Genomic DNA, 16,691 nt, shown 5'->3' on the forward strand with positions numbered 1-16,691 from the left:
TTTCCAGACTGCAGTCAATTCACGATGTAAGCAAGCTTTCATCCAAATTCTGAAGTCTAATAAACTCTTGTTAGGAGAATAGATGGGGGTATGGACGGACACATCAATCTAGATGTTGAAGGCTTAGCCAGTTAACTGAAGCAGAAATAGATTCTTGTGACTCACATTGAGCCAAAAGAGAAGAGGCCTCGGCATCACCTTTGACCCAGAACTAACTTAATCATCTCAGAACTAAAGCTGAAGTAGGGTCATATACATTGCAGATGCTATTTCCAGGAGGCCCAAAACCTGAAAACAAATATCCCAATCTGTTTTAGAAATATTTTACGGGGGTGTATATTATGTTATTTTATTGCGCTGGTATGGAAATTCCAATCACTCACATGAACAAATATGGAGAAGTTTTTAAAACCTGAGGGGAAATCTTGGGGGAGCAACAGACTGACAGGTACCATATGAGCAGACTGTCTGAGAAGTTCAGACGTGGTCCAAGATACAACCCACTCACTTTCAACACAGCTCCAGTTACTCCCTTCTGTCCAGAGACGTAAAAACCCCAATAATAGAACCAACATCTTTATATGGTAATAACTCATGTAAATAAAAAATGGTAGCTATAGGACGGTTGCAGTAATACATGGACCAGGTTATATGATTGATAAACAGAGGTATACTGTCTATTTATCTTTATAATAGTTATTGGTATAAAGTTATTTATATGCACTTGATTTTTATAATGGCTGTTGTGGGTGATTTTTTTCGTCGGCTATTTTTGTTTTTCAACAAATTGCTTCTCTGGGGACATTGAACATATAACAAATACCCTCCTATTTGGTTGATCCAAAACTTGCCATTGATGTAAGTTTGCTGGTGGATTGCACACTGGTTCAAGGAGAAGCTAACATGTCCCACACAGTTTTAAGACCAAATTAACTTGAAATCCATTTTAAAGACTGGCTTTTTAACAATATATGTCTTTGACTCATTTTGTTGCTTACTCATTGTATTGTGTTAGTGTTTTACTACCTTTCATATATTTCATTTCTTAATCAGTTTAGTCTGTTCTGTTGTTTTTGAAATGCATTTTATCTATTTTGTTGGTTTGTTTTAACAATATTAGATTTTGTTCACAGATTGTTTTACTGTTTATATTTGTGTTCTCAGTGTCATGTTTTAAACACTGAATAGCACCAACTTGTAGAAAGATACAAATAAAAAAACTTCGATGAAGTTTGATTGACTGAAGTGACTTTCCAACGAAAAGAAAGTGATTGTTGCTAGTATCCGTCCTTATGATATAAAAAAGAAGAGCTGTTCTACGACTTAAAATCCGGGTTGATTTAGTCTCCTTGCAAATCTTTTGGAGCAACAATGTCCTTCAATTTATTTACCAAGAATTTGGGAGTTCTCCTAAAGTGGGCGTATCGTGACATATATTTGTTCTACTCTCACAAATAGATCAGTGGAAACATTTGTGCATAGCATGAAACAAGACCAGAAGGCTTGTCAATGACTCTCTTCATCAGCTACTGAATGGTCTTCTGCTGACTTTTAAGACTGTGCCAGATGGGAGCACAAAAGCTGCAATTATCAATGCTGACCATGGTTCCATGGTAAATTTAGTTAGCATGAACTCTAATAATCCTCCAGTATTGGATTGAGCATTTTAACTCAATCCTCTTGCTAGAGACCGATAAAGTGAACAATGAAGCAAGAAACATAATTTAATTAGGAAATAAATGGAGGATGGACAACTCTTTGTATAAATATCACACTTTGTTTGGCAGCTTCAGATCTGAAAACAAAGTTAACATTTAATCAAAGCACTCTAAGCAGCCCTTTGTCTGTTCCTTGTCCAAGTCTGAACTCAACAGGCGTGTAACTGCAGCATTTACAGAAACGTATCATGTTGTCCCCAGCTGTTTGGAAGCAGAGACAATCATGAATGTGTTTTAAATCTAAAAAAAATCTGTTGCATTGAAGAGCAAAGGGAATGTACATTTTTATTTGATATTTATATATTTTAATGCCACTTAATGCTTTTAGTGTCACACTAGAGGATTGACTTTTAAACAAAAAATCTCCTTCCGTGGAGTTTTCTTATGAGCAAATCTGATAAATTGATAGTTTCAGCTGAGTCTCCTGTGAATGGAGGATATAACTGTCATTGCTGTTTGAGATGGAATAAGAAGGTGTTTTGAGAAACCAACAAAGTGATTATTGGCTGAAATTTTTGCACCGACACATTGTTTTTGTTGCTTGTAGCCAACTGGTTTAATTTGTTACCTTCAGCCTGGGTTACAAAACTAGAACTAACAACTTATTTAAACTTGTTTGTTTAAGTTAGCAGTACGTCTGTAATGTTTGTCCTTCTTTTCACACGTCACTACAGTATTTATTGTATGACAATGTGATCATTGGTACAGTTTTTTCAAACAGTTTCCACTAAATGATACCAAACATTTGTCCTTTGGGCTTAATACGACTCAGTTCACCAAGGCTTCAGATGTCTTGCTCCGAAACTGTTAGTCAGTTATCTGTGTTCACAAGTCAGACAAGTATTACAAGTGTGATGAGATGTATGAATGAGACTTGTCTGACCTGTGAGACGACCTGTGCCCTTAGTCATTAATTGTTTGTTTTTGTTTTATTTTAAACCGTTTTATAAGCAAGGAAATAATGGAAACTTGTTGTTGAACTAACTTTAATTTAAAATGTTCTCTCACTCATCCAGGATCAGAGCACACTTGTCATATTCTTACAATATAGAAAACAAGAAAATAACACAGTTCCTGAAGTTCTCACCAATGTGTTGCACTTGTAGGTTAGTTTTTTTTTCACCTTAGCTGTCAGTTCATCTTAAACCAGTTAGTTGGGTTTTAGCTCTAGAGACTGTGCAGCTCTCTACCATCATTTTAAACCACGGTCCAGTTCTTGTCTTCTCCTCTTCTGAGTAATTATTTCATGAACCCCTAATAGCAATAGCAACACACAGTTCTCACAGTTTTATCTTGATAGGTGTAGTAATATAGCTTTATTCAATATTGCCTTTGCCAGACAAAGGTTTTGTAAGAAATCAACAAAAGTTTAGGCCTGTGATTTGTTCACATTCAGTTTCAAGGCTTTATCTATCTACATATTGTTGGAGGTAAATTAATTAATCATTGGCCTGTTTTATATAAAATCTAAATGATATATTTTCAATGTGATTCATGTGTTTTTTTATTTATTTAACTGCCATTTATTTATGCAGCGAGTTGGGAAAGGTTAAGGCACACGATTTGCACCTTTCAATTTGTATAAAACGACTTACAACAATAATCAAACCTATCAATCTATAATATATACATATATATATATCCATCTATCCATTCATCCATTCATCTATTTATCGCTTAAAATATGAGATACTTTATTAGATTCTCTTTCAATCCCCCCTGACAGCAGAGTGGAAAACAGCAGAGAAACACACAGATCTCTTCTTCCCGGTCAGATCTGTGTGTTTGTCTCAAAGTCTGAGAGCTGAAGCCTGTGACTGTGTTTAAGAGCCCAGCTGAGCGGAGGTGAGGAGCAGCGCGTGGAGCTGGAGTCGCGTGTTGTCCTGCAACTCGGACCAGGGAGATTTTATTCGTCATTGGTACATCCGGGCACTTGGGCTTCTTTTTTTTTGATTGACAGTTGCCATGGCAACAAGCTAGAGCATCGCCATTTTGTCAGGAGGGTTTTTTTCCCCCAGCTCAGTCTTTTCAAATGTTCTCCCTTCCCGCCGGAATAACGCTGTCAGTGGATGTATATTTGACGTTTTTGGGTGTCGAGATGCGTCCAGTGGATCGGATTAGGAGGACCGAGAGGCCGACGTTTTAACCTAGCTGAAATAATTAGGCGGCGCCGCACTAACTCAGTTGTCCGTGTCTCTGGTCCACCGGGCCGGTTCACTGCGCAGGTTTGGACCGCGCGCCATTTTGTGAAAATTGACACAAAATTCCTAACCAAAATTATCAGAGGACACGGCTTCTGTTTCGCGTTGGAAATACTCGGCGCTCCACCGCGTTGTCGTGTTTATCGAAGCGGCCGACGCTAGATTCGCAACGACGACGTTAAATCGCAATTTGGCATAACGTTTATTTAGCGGTGGCTAGAATCGTTAGCTTCGGGCTAGCCAGAGAGGCTACAGCTAGCCCGGGCAGGTAGCTAATGTTAGCTGCGTTCATTTTATCAACTAGCTAGCCAGTTCGCTAGGGTTAGCTAGTAAGATATGCGTGCTAGTTAACGTTAGCATGGTGCTAGTCAACAGCTGATGGTAACGTTAGTTAAAGTTGCTTCGATCGCCGATGTTGTTCACCGCAGCTTGCAACATGAAACGCGTATTGAATCTGGCTGGTGAATTATTTTAGAGTTTGCCGGCCAGAGGACGGGCATTGGATTTAACGTTAACATTACTCGCTAACCGTGCAGGGAGGGGAGACGCTCAAGCTGGATAAGTTTCCTCATCATACAGGTTATTGGACTTTAAATGAAGATCGTGCCATCAGAGGTGAGCATCTGTAAACTGTTTTATTTGTTATTCGTCTGCTCATCGTCTCACAGCCCTTTCGCAGATGCACACTATATGTAACGCGAACGGTTATCCATGATGGACGCGACAGTGAAGTTGAGAATGGTAGCTGATGGTATGGCGGCTAGCTAACATTCTGTGGCGGCGCCGACTCCACTGAATCCAGCGGTAACATTTGCTTCCAGTCAGTAGGTCAACGGACTAATTTTGATGTTAGACGGGAGCTGATTTCCAGCTGGCGGTGGACTAAAGGGTACAGCGGATTGTGTGGGCTTTGGCGGAGAGTCATGCTGGCACGGCGTTAACGTTACAGCTAACGTTAACTCCGCGATATTAGACACTGTCATTGTAAGATTGAGGCAAATGTTGCGTGTTAGCTAACTGCTCCGTTGGAGTCACTGTCAGTACAACGTCTCATCGTATCAACATCATATGTGTAGTTTGGGTTTTAGATTTATACAGTACGGAAGCTTACCTAGCTAACCTGGCTAATGCCTGGTAGCTAATTCGGCTAACCTGGCTAATGGTTAACGTTGACTTGTTGACGAACCAGCTGAATGGGCCCCGCAACCCGCTGGCTGAACACAGCGTCACTAGCTAGCGTTAACGGTGGATTGGTGAGAGATGTGCTCGCTTGTCCCGCAGTTGTTCAGGGTAACGTTAACGACGACAACGCTAGCTAGTTAACGTTAGTCTGCTAACGGTAACGCGAGCCTGGATGCGATTGTCATTTATACGAGGGATTGGGAGCAAACGACACCGATATGTAGCAGGAGAGGACGCAGATTAATACTGAATATGGTTTCTAAATTCCAACCATGACGATATCTATCCCATCTGTAAGTACAGAGCTGCCCGGGCTCCATCGTTATAGAAGACCGTTAGGCTTTTAATTGTTTTGGTTTGGTTACATTTGATTCAGCCTCGGCATGGATCTAATCATTTGGGCGTGAGAAGATGACACACAGGCTCGTTACAGCGATCTTTAGCCATCACCTATGATATGATACGGCTACTAATAGCAAGCTAGCTGTCGTTATATTTACACCTAAATGGGCCCGTTGATGCCATGACGAGTCGAGCCAGGAAAGGAACTGTTCATGTGTCAGTACTGAAAATGAAGACTAATCAAACGTTTTAGGGGAGAGTACAAAGCTACAAGTCTACTTGCAAAATGGCTTTGTGCTTAAATAAAGCCTTAATTTTCCCATCAGGGTTAGTGATTCTTAAGATGTCACATTTTCGCTACAGTCATCTTAAGTTTTGTGTTAGTAAAATGGGCTCAAACCAAACTTTTTTTAGTTCTTTGTCAATTTGCATAATCTAGTACAATATTTTCAGTTGGGCCAGTTGGACTACCACATTTCCAAAAGTATATTTCAGCTCTTAAAGTTCATTGTTATATTAAATTCATTGGACACTCTGAGAGGAGATCCAGTGCTGTTAAGGCCAAAATATTTCAAAACATGTAATACATTGTCTGTGCCTCTCTTTCTGAACTATCTATCTTATCAGTTGCACCATAGATCTTTGGTGTTTTGATAATTAAATTGTCTGGGAATTTACTGCTTCTAATCAGTGATCCACAATCACCTTTTTCATTTTAGCATTATTTTTTTTAAACCCAAGAGTTCATACAATTACCCAAGTACACTCTTAAAAGTTTAGGGGTGTCCCCTGCTCTTCAGGGATCCTCTGTCCCTTCTTCTCAAAATAAGTTTAGCCACCATGAAGTTAAAACCCACCAAAGATGCACATTGATAATGATCTGTTTTTATTCTTTGTAGTGGGTTGTGGTTTGCTGCTGGACTCTCCTCCCAGGATGATATGAAATTTTACAGGAGACGATGCATCCAGGTTAGCAGCTATATATTAAGCCTTAACCCTATTGGGGGGAAAGCGGGGCTCTTAATAACTTCTTCTCATTCTCTTATTTTGCTGTAGTTAATTAGGCAGCTAAACTCAAACATCTTTCTCATCCCAAGGAGAGTAAAAGTCAAAGAATGTGAAATTAATACTATTTATATTAACTATTCAATATTTCCATTAATTCAGTTAAACTTTCTTATTTGATGACAGAGCTCAGTGATTAAAATTGGTTTGACATCATTCGCAGATCTAAGCTGAACAAGCATTAAAATAGACACACTAGTCATCATGACAAATCTGTCTGGTCATTTCAGTGCTTTGGATTTAATGTGTGTATAAAATACTATTTGAATAAATTCTTTAAGATTTACCTTATTTAACTGAAGTAGTTTTACTTTAACATTATGGCCGAGTCTATTTTTACAACATTGTATTTTATTTAAAAAATTAATATATAAATTGTAATTATTTATAAAAAATTCTAAATATATATATATTTATACATATATTTATATATATATATATATATATATATATACACGTGTGTGTTATATAATATAACGAAACGGTTAAGGTTCTTAAAATACAGCCCGTGCTTGTGCTCTATCACCTTACAGTTTCTCTTCTTTCTGTCAGTGGATGTGTATTTTCTCCTTTTCCAAAGCTGGGTCAGCTTTCTAACGCTCTCGGATGGAGTGCAGGTTTTGGGCTGTGCAGCTATTTTGCTGTCAGGCTCTTGTGTTGAAAGCACCGTCTAAGTGTGCCAAAGTTCAATTTTATTTCTTGTTTATTTCTTGTTTTCTCATTGGAAAATGGGAGCAGCTCTGCCCTGGCAACAAAAGTAGGCTATTTGCATACTGCGTTGTGATTGGTCTGTGCATTGATGGGCTTGCCAAATCACGCTGTATCTCTGTGGTGATAGGCTATGCTAATTAGGTGCTGTTGCTGGGATTCTGAATAGTGGTTACTGTGTAGCACTGGTGAATTGTGTTGTCTGGTGAGAGATGCTGATAGCTGAACATGCTATTTAATAATTTTTTGATTCCTTCTGGCTTAAAATGAAGGATGATTCACTGTACAGTGTGGAGATGCTTCATTTTCACCCCTTTTCACTGTTAAAGCTGCTGTTTTGCTCCTTTTTCTTCACAAAGGTTGATATATTACTGCTATATTTCATTTTGTGCTTGTCCTTTGATGCATTTTTATGATTTAACAGATTTAACAAAAGACACTATGCATTACCCTGACATTTTATCTTTACAATGAATTAATCCTTGTTCTTCATTTTAACATTTGGTGATCATGTCGGTTTTAAAGCCTTAGCTTGATCATTTCAACATAAATGTAAATATTACAAATGCATAATTTTCACTTTAAATATAATTCTCTTTGCAACATGAAATTGTTTTTGCTAAAAATTCTCACTGGTTAGAACAGATAAAAAGATCATATTCAATTTGTACAATAAGTGACATATCTTTTCCGGCTCTATTTTGAGGCCTTTATTGTGGAGGAAATACAGTAGTTTTAGATTAGGATTGTTACCTCTTTTCCTACTTTGTCTGTTGTGTTATATATACTGTTGAGTTAAGGATACAATTCACAGAAGTGTCATTTCTTCCAGGAGGAGAGACTTCAGCATGCAAACCTTCGTCCGTCCGGCTTGCGCCCTCTTTTTCTTTACACACTGCTGGTCTTCAGATGGCTGCTCCAATGCCCCATACGCACCAGCAGTACAGTGACCGCCACCAGCCAAGCACTGACCAATCTGTTGCGGTCTTACCGTACAGCGACCAGACACCACAGCTCACTGCCAATCAGGTACACTTACCGTACCCTGCTCCAGCTCTTTGAATTCTTTCAGTTTTAATGTGCGGTGACAGAATGAGAATGCAAATAATTGTGCTAGTATATTTAATTATGTCATAGAAGACTTAACCAAATCCTATTACTAATAAAAGGACTGTGCTTATTGTTTGTTTATAAAATGTTGTGCATCTCCCTTTTGGTACTTCAGAGGCACATGCCCCAGTGCTTTCGTGACCCAACTTCAGCTCCCCTGAGGAAGCTCTCCATTGACCTTATCAAAACATACAAACACATCAATGAGGTTAGTTTATTATCATTGTGTACATCTATCCATATCCTCTTTTCTTTTATTTTAAGAAATAAAGTAACTGTGAAACTTTGTAAATGAAAACCAATATGATTTCATGTGTGAACATATATATTGTTTTGTGTATTTATAGGTGTATTATGCAAAAAAGAAGCGGCGGCACCAAACGGGTCAGGGTGAAGACTCCAGTCACAAAAAAGAGAGGAAAGTCTTTAATGATGGCTATGACGATGATAACTATGACTACATCGTCAAGAATGGGGAGAAGTGGATGGACCGTTATGAGATTGATTCCTTGATAGGAAAAGGATCGTTTGGACAGGTACTTAATTCAAAATTACACACATGCACAACTTTGTTTGATTACATGTGACCGAGGAAGTTGTCTTTAATTGGAGGAACACATGATGGTTTATTTTTGTCTGAATCAATAACTGAAATATTCAATGCGTCTTACTGACAATTTTTCAATTGCACTTACAAGCAGAAGTGTTAATATCTATAGTTAACAAAGCAGTTTGAATCAAATTTTGGGAAACATAAAAAATTACTGTTTTCTTTGAATCTTTTAGGTTGTGAAAGCATATGACCGGGCAGAGCAGGAATGGGTTGCCATTAAGATCATCAAGAACAAGAAAGCTTTCCTCAATCAAGCCCAGATTGAAGTGCGCCTGCTAGAGCTCATGAACAAACATGATACTGAGATGAAATACTACATCGGTAATCCAATTTGATTTGATAAAAAATATTAAGGAAATTTAAAGGCTTTTCCTGTATCTCACTAACATGCGTACAATTTGATTTTCTGCAGTTCACCTAAAGCGTCACTTCATGTTTCGAAACCACCTCTGCCTCGTGTTTGAGATGCTTTCATATAACCTGTATGACCTGCTCCGAAATACCAACTTCCGTGGCGTCTCACTCAACCTCACCCGGAAGTTTGCCCAGCAGCTATGCACGGCGCTGCTCTTCCTGGCCACGCCTGAGCTCAGCATCATCCACTGTGACCTGAAGCCTGAGAACATCCTCCTCTGCAACCCCAAGCGGAGTGCCATCAAAATAGTGGACTTTGGCAGCTCATGCCAACTGGGACAAAGGGTAAGTTGCTGCATTTTTTTGTCCTCATCAACAAATAAATTGCTAAATGTCCCATAGATGTGTTTAGATGTTGCCTGTAAAGATCATGTATGTTTAACAGGGCAATTCAGAGTTTTTAAGCAAATGATGAGACTGAGTTTCTGTGCCTTCTTCTTTTTTCTTTTTTTTTTTAGATATACCAATATATCCAGAGTCGCTTCTACCGTTCCCCGGAAGTGCTGCTCGGAATGCCCTATGACCTGGCCATTGACATGTGGTCCTTGGGTTGCATCTTGGTAGAGATGCACACTGGAGAGCCTCTCTTCAGCGGAGCCAATGAGGTGAAAGGAACTGAAATGTTACAAAACAAATTGTTTGTTCTTTGTCACTCTTTTAATTCCAACTGCGGCTTTAAAATAAGATCATGTACACCTCCAAATTTGAGAAGTGAAGTTAAAAACATATCACACATCGAGTTGTCAACCCTTAACATTCGGTTGGACAATGTAGCTACTTGTCTTAAATTATCATAGAACATTTAAGGATGTTTAATTTCACGTGCTGGGTTTAAAACAGTTAAGTCAGTCTTATCTCAAGTTATAGGTTTACAATGTACATTTTTGCAGTTCTGCCTGATACGTACCTGTAGATGTAACTTGATTGATAACATTTTCCACAGGTGGACCAGATGAACAAAATAGTCGAGGTTCTTGGTATCCCACCTAATCACATAATGGACCTAGCCCCAAAAGCCAGGAAGTTCTTTGAGAAGCTTTCAGATGGTACATGGAGTGTAAAGAAGACCAAAGATGGCAAAAGGGTGAGTTCAGTTGTTTGCTTGGCCTTTAAACAAAATTTGTGCTTTATGATTATCGTTAAAACCAAGGTAGATTGTGACATGACATGGAGTAGTCTCAGATGAGTAAATCGCCTAATCTCCATGCACTTTGCCGTAACAGTATAAGCCTCCAGCCTCACGGAAGCTCCACTCCATCCTTGGTGTGGAGACAGGGGGTCCAGGTGGCCGGAGGGCAGGGGAGTCTGGCCATGCTGTTGCTGACTACTTGAAGTTCAAGGACCTGATCCTCCGGATGTTGGACTATGACCCCAAGAGCCGCATCCAGCCCTACTATGCCCTGCAGCACAGCTTCTTCAAGAAGACTGCGGATGAGGGGACCAATACAAGCAGCAGCGTGTCTACAAGTCCCGCATTAGAGCAGTCCCAGTCTTCAGGAACCACCTCCAGTACCTCCTCTAGTTCAGGTAACTCCCATCTAAAAACATTGGGCACCTGTTCCCTTGTCCTTAAATGTAGTTTTGATCTGTCAGTTCTTGTGGTCTAGGATAAAATGGGACATATATCATATTACATCAGTATGATTCTCTTTTCAGTGAGGGATGTTGACTCTTGTGGAACTTGGTATCAATGCTGTGAACTGAAGCAAATTATGAGCCAGAAAGAGAAACTTTCAGATGATTAAAATCTATTTCATTGTGAAACATTGAGTCATAAAATGTGTGTGTTTGATAAACATGAGCGAATCTTATTTCAACACTAGATACATTTAATGTGAAGTTGTTAAGGCTGCACTTTTGACACCTTGTTTAACCCTTAGGAGGATCATCTGGGACAAGTACCAGTGGCAGAGCAAGATCAGACCCTACCCATCACCACTTGCACAGTGGAGGACACTTCGGCACAGCCCTGCCGGCCATCGATGGTGACAGCCTCTGCCCACAGGTCAGTGAGTTCGATGGAGGGATCTGAATGGGATCTGATACTGAGTGGACATATTGTGATGGAAGTAAATGGATATTTGTAGTTTTATGAGAAGATGTACCTTTTATTGATCCTCAATACAGGAAATTTGCAAACGACACAGCAGCACAAGAAAGATTTACTCATTATTTAAGATTGTATTTTTTTCTTCAGAGCAAATCTAAAAGGCAAATGAATGTGTGCTTTAAAATGTTTGGTTTACTGTTGTAGGCAGATTCTTATACAAGACAGGATTAAAATTCTAAAACTGCAGTCTTGAAATGAAATGATATGAAGGGTGTGATTGTGTGTCAGTTGACAAACATGTCAACTTTTATTTCATTGTACTGGAATTAAGTCTATTTCAATGTTATATGGTAACAGTTGAGCATTACTGCCTCAAAGCTGGAAAAACTATGCAGCTGTATTCTACAACTGACTTTGTTATGTGCTTGACATTGACAGGCAAGACAGCCTTACCCACCCCCGCTGGTGTGGGGAGGTGGCATTGGACCAGAGTCGGTCACTGGAGAGACACACCCAGTCCAGGAAACCACCTTCCATGTTCCCCCTCAGCACCCTAAGGCCCTGCATCCCCACTCACATGCTCATCACCACCACGGGCCGATGATGGCTACGCGGCCACGCCCTCGCCACTACACCTCCCCGACACACAGCTCCTCAACACAGGACTCCATGGAAGTGGTTCATGGCCATCTGTCCATGACCTCCCTGTCTTCCTCTGCCTCCTCTTCCTCTACATCGTCCTCTTCCACTGGGAACCATGGCAACCAGGCCTACCAGCTCCGCCATTTGCCCACCGGAGCCCTTGACTTTGGTCAGAATGGTGGGCTGAGTATGGGGCTAGGTGCCTTCTCGAACCCACGGCAGGAGACTGGCATGGCCGCGCACCCTGCATTCTCCATGGGCACGAACACAGGGCCTGCCCACTACCTAGCGGAAGGCCACCTGGGCATGAGGCAGGGCATGGACCGGGAGGAGTCTCCAATGACTGGAGTGTGTGTGCAGCAGAGTTCTATGGCCAGCTCGTGACTGCACTGACATTTGGCTGTGTGTTCCCCCTGTGCGTCATTTTTAAGGTGGTGTTTTTTACTACAAGGTGTGTTGAGAACAAAAGCTGCTCACGTCAGAAGGGAGATATCACTGAACCGCTACTACAGAGAAAAATCTTTGTTAAAAAGTATATATGTAATTTTCATCAGTTTCTTTTGCAATCATTAGGCACAAAATAATACTGCGGAATAACCATAGTGAGATTGAGACATCCATCTTACCATTTCACCAGTTTCATGTAACCACCAAGTAATCACCATATGGTATTATGTGGCAAAATCTTCTAAGGAGCATTTCAGAGCGAAGTTTGAAGCTGTTTTGCAGGTAGCTGTGGGTGATGAAATGCTTGGCGTCCTTTTTTCGATTCAAAATGTGGACTGCCTGACATTACTGTTCCACTGGTTCTTAATTATTTTGCCCTTTTAAGTGAAAATTTCACGTAAAAGCTGCTTGTAAATCCTGTAGCTTGACAATGAGGGGAAGTGTTTGCGGTGATATTTCTTGTTGTTGGTCGGTATTGTGTAACTCTGTCGAAGGGAAGCATACGGCAGTGGAGTGGAATCCCTAAAGCGTGTGCTGGCCGGTCGGAGAGGAGAAACCCGCAGGTGGATACCGTCACCGACCGGGTCAAAGGAGAGGGAAGCACCACCCCTCAGGCCTAGAGGCCCCGTAGTCCTGCGAGCTGCGACCGGGCCCGGCACAGACGAGAGCAGCGATGGGCACAGGAGACGGAAGGATCCAGCCCAGGGAGAGGAAGACAGTCAGCGGCTGGTTCTAGATAACCCTTTGGCCTTATGACTCATGGACTTGGAGTGCGATGGAGCTGGACATTATCATTTGAATTAAGATGGCTTTTCTCTATTTTTCTCTCTAGACAGCCCTTAATTCTTTAAGGAAATTAAAACAACTTAGAAAAGGTAAATAAGAATGGTAATTTGAGGCCTTTCTCGACAAAGATTACTTCTTCAGCAGGGCCCCACATAACAGGGTCTTATGTACACAACAACCTCCTAAACATTACTTCCTTGAGAATCTTATTCACTGGTTAAGGATTTTGCAGTGGAAAGAACTATCTATTCCAGAGTCTACCCTTTTATGTTTTGTTATTTTCCCCTTTTGCATGTAGTTCCTCATCAGAACCACCTGCACAAGTCTCTCCATCCAAAACATGGAAACTGAAGAAAAAAATGAGTTAAGTGACTGCCTTTTTTCTCCTCAAATTATGCTGTGAATTTTACAAGAATTTATTTTCCCTTTGGATATGTTTTTATACCAAAGCAGTTGTTTTATAGCATATAGGTGTCTGTAACCAATAATGTAGCAGTTCACCACTTTGACGCAAAGTTTATCAAGATCTTATTTTAACGTCAATACAAACAGCTGCAATATTTTACTTTAGCAAAACTGGAGACCGTTGTTGAGACCGTTGGCTATTGTGTATTCTGGCCAGATTTGTTTGCAACGTTTTACCAAAACTGTTTCCATATTAATTGGTAGATTATTTTGGGAGTCTTTTAAAACTTGGTATGTTAGAGAATTTGGTAGTTACTCTGCAGGCTCCGGAGTAGCAAGATAGAAGCTGATGGTTTAAAAAAAAAAAAAAGGAGACTAATGCGTTCTATTTCTGTGTCGTCGTTTTTCTTTTGCCCCATCATACTATTTCAAAGGGTTTTGCTGCCTTTCATACATCATTTGGTCAACTTGGCTAGTTTCTGCCATGAAGCAAGACTTAATGTCATTGTCTTGGCAGTGTTAAGATAATTGTGGCAAATCAGTTTGTGTTGAATGGCATTGTTCTGATTTGGTAGGGCAGATCCCCATGATTGTTGTCCTATTCAAAGGGAAAGGGTGTCCATCAGCCCACAATCACATGCTTTGCCTAGGCAGACATGCATGTCCTCAAAACATTACAGTCAATATCCAGATTCTTTTTTTCTTTTTTTTTATATCAGGGAGTTTGAAGTGCTTTCTTTCTTCTGTTGCTCATTTTATCAGCTTTGAAAATTGGATAGAAAAAAACCTGCCCACAGCCACCATTCAAATTAAGGGCAGTCCACAGGTATTGCTGTTGTCATTTTAAAGGGGAAACCATCATAAGAAATCCTGCTTGGTATTTCCACTAACAAAATGTAAAGCTACCTATATTGAGATTGGGGTTTTATCTGGATGTCAAGGTTAATTGCAAATTTGCAATCATTTTTCATACCCCGCAGAATTTGAGACATTTAGAAATCGCCAGTGGTTTTATGACTGGCACTCATACTGGTACTAAACATTCCAAAAATAAAGACTGAAAAATAAAAAAAAATTGACTGCAGTGACTCGTAAGTGTGCGCCTATTTCAGATCATGCTGATTGACCTCTTATTTAGAGCAGTTGTCATGAAATGCAGCCCCTTTTTAATAGTTGAAATAGAATTTATGTATATATTTATATTTTTTTAATAAAGGAAGTATAGAACTCACTACCTTGCTCCTGCTGGTATGTTGATTATGTTTGTCAATTTGGTGACCATTCAGTGGGCAGGAACTCCTGTTTTCTTAGTGGCAAAACCTTGCCTTTTGGCAAAGGTACTTGACTACATCAGGACAACACTATGAGGTAGGGTTTGAATCAAACAGGGAAAGCTAGATCTTCAAACCTTAATAATTTTCACAGGGTATATTGTAAGTGCATGTACATCACAAACCTTACTTTTTGGTTATATGAGAAGCACATGGTTGAAAAAAGGTTCCATCTTTCATAAGCCTGTTCAGTTTGTGGGTTACACACAAACACGTATACTTGTTGACATATCTGAACACCCAACAGAAGTTGAAATCCTCTTATTTAATTTGGATTTATCCTTTTTTTTGTTTGTTTTCTTTTTCTTTCTTTTTTTTTGATTCCACATTTTTTCACTTTTTTTGTACATGCAACATGCACTATAGAATTGAACAGCATGGGGGAAAGGATAAGTCCATGTATCCACAGATTGTAAGATCTAGTCAAGACTTTGCTGTGTTTATGACAATGCCCTTTGTATTATATTAAGACAGTCTTATGTATGATATATAAAAAGAAGTTAATTGAATTGCTCTGCGTGTCTTTATTGTTCTGTTACGAATCCAATATAAACCCTTACCAGCTAAATACATCAGTTTTCAAAGATAGAGATTTGAAAACGTTAGAGGTTAATATACATCCCATAGTGTAGATTGAAAGTGGTTATTACTATGTTTAGGGTCGTCTAGGCTCGTTGGTCTAGGGGTATGATTCTCGCTTCGGGTGCGAGAGGTCCCGGGTTCAAATCCCGGACGAGCCCTCTTTATTTTACTTCCACTGACAGCATCGTTCTTTTTTTTTTTTTATGTGCATCTAAAATACATCAGTGTAACAAACAAAGAAAACGTGTATCGTCATTTTGAAAGGGATTGGACGTTCCCAGTGTTTCCTGTTGCAAAACCCTGTGATCTCTGTAACACAGATCCGACCTTACACCAGAGCTTTGTCCTTCAGAGCTTCACTCATACAAAACAGCGATGTACGTTAGATAATTTCAAAAGGTAAGGGCTCGTCCGGGATTTGAACCCGGGACCTCTCGCACCCTAAGCGAGAATCATACCCCTAGACCAACGAGCCGTGCTATTAGAGGGAAAAGACCCTGACTTTGTATTATGGCTGGAAAAAACAGTAGTTTTAGAACAGTAGTAGTTTCCCTGAGTCACAGTTAGCTTCTGTTTCATAATGGAAACACACGTGATATTATTTAGCCGCCGACTCCACTTTTTTTGCAGTGATATAAAAGGGGGTTAAAACTTCTCAATGATTTAAAAACCCCACCTTCATATTTGCAGCATTTTGACATGTGCTCAGAGTGAGGAAAGAGAAGCGGTCACATGTTTCTCTTCAGCGGAATAAAGAAGTTTACAAACCTGACGCTGTGTTTCAAACTGTGTTTCTCTTTGATAGTCTACAGCAGATTCGACAAAGTTTTATTAGATCGTGAGCGGATGTGGTCCAGTCCCCGTTACTGTTCGAATCTGTGACAAGGTTAAGCGGGAGGACCTGGTGGGTATTTCCCCAACGATTACTTATGGCTTCCTCTTTATTGTCGTGTTAACTTTAGACCAGATAACAACAGTTTGTTTTCATCTTCTCCATTTATATAAGTCCAGCGACGTTCAGACGTAATGACACTGTTACCTAGCTTGCTCCTGTAATGCAGTTATTTATCCTGTGGGTGGCAGCAGCGCGCCTAC

General features: G+C 40.0%; 1 protein-coding gene and 2 non-coding genes across 5 annotated transcripts; 2 read left to right on the forward strand and 1 right to left on the reverse strand.

Annotated features, from left to right (window-relative positions):
- Positions 1-3,686: 3,686 nt before the first annotated feature.
- On the forward strand, positions 3,687-15,523 carry dyrk1ab (dual-specificity tyrosine-(Y)-phosphorylation regulated kinase 1A, b). 3 transcript variants are annotated; one of them, XM_053423717.1, is made up of 13 exons: positions 3,687-3,779; positions 4,456-4,534; positions 6,343-6,412; positions 8,049-8,245; positions 8,442-8,534; positions 8,674-8,862; positions 9,113-9,260; positions 9,352-9,638; positions 9,812-9,958; positions 10,297-10,437; positions 10,577-10,880; positions 11,234-11,358; positions 11,842-15,523. In XM_053423717.1, the coding sequence occupies exons 3-13, from the start codon at positions 6,403-6,405 to the stop codon at positions 12,427-12,429; spliced, it is 2,229 nt and encodes a 742-aa protein (XP_053279692.1). In that variant the 5' UTR covers positions 3,687-3,779; positions 4,456-4,534; positions 6,343-6,402; the 3' UTR covers positions 12,430-15,523. The 3 variants fall into 3 exon arrangements, with proteins under 3 accessions (XP_053279692.1, XP_053279694.1, XP_053279693.1); XM_053423719.1 differs by lacking the exon at positions 6,343-6,412 and having other exon boundaries at positions 3,737-3,779; XM_053423718.1 differs by lacking the exons at positions 3,687-3,779; positions 4,456-4,534 and adding an exon at positions 4,757-5,394.
- Positions 15,524-15,682: 159 nt separating this feature from the next.
- On the forward strand, positions 15,683-15,754 carry trnap-cgg (transfer RNA proline (anticodon CGG)). Its single transcript has one exon. It is a non-coding gene; the product is annotated as a tRNA-Pro (tRNA).
- Positions 15,755-15,999: 245 nt separating this feature from the next.
- Positions 16,000-16,071, reverse strand: trnap-agg (transfer RNA proline (anticodon AGG)). Its single transcript has one exon. It is a non-coding gene; the product is annotated as a tRNA-Pro (tRNA).
- Between the last annotated feature and the right edge of the window lie 620 nt (positions 16,072-16,691).

The sequence above is a fragment of the Pleuronectes platessa genome, chromosome 5 (assembly GCF_947347685.1).
Source record: "Pleuronectes platessa chromosome 5, fPlePla1.1, whole genome shotgun sequence".
NCBI lineage: Eukaryota > Metazoa > Chordata > Actinopteri > Pleuronectiformes > Pleuronectidae > Pleuronectes > Pleuronectes platessa.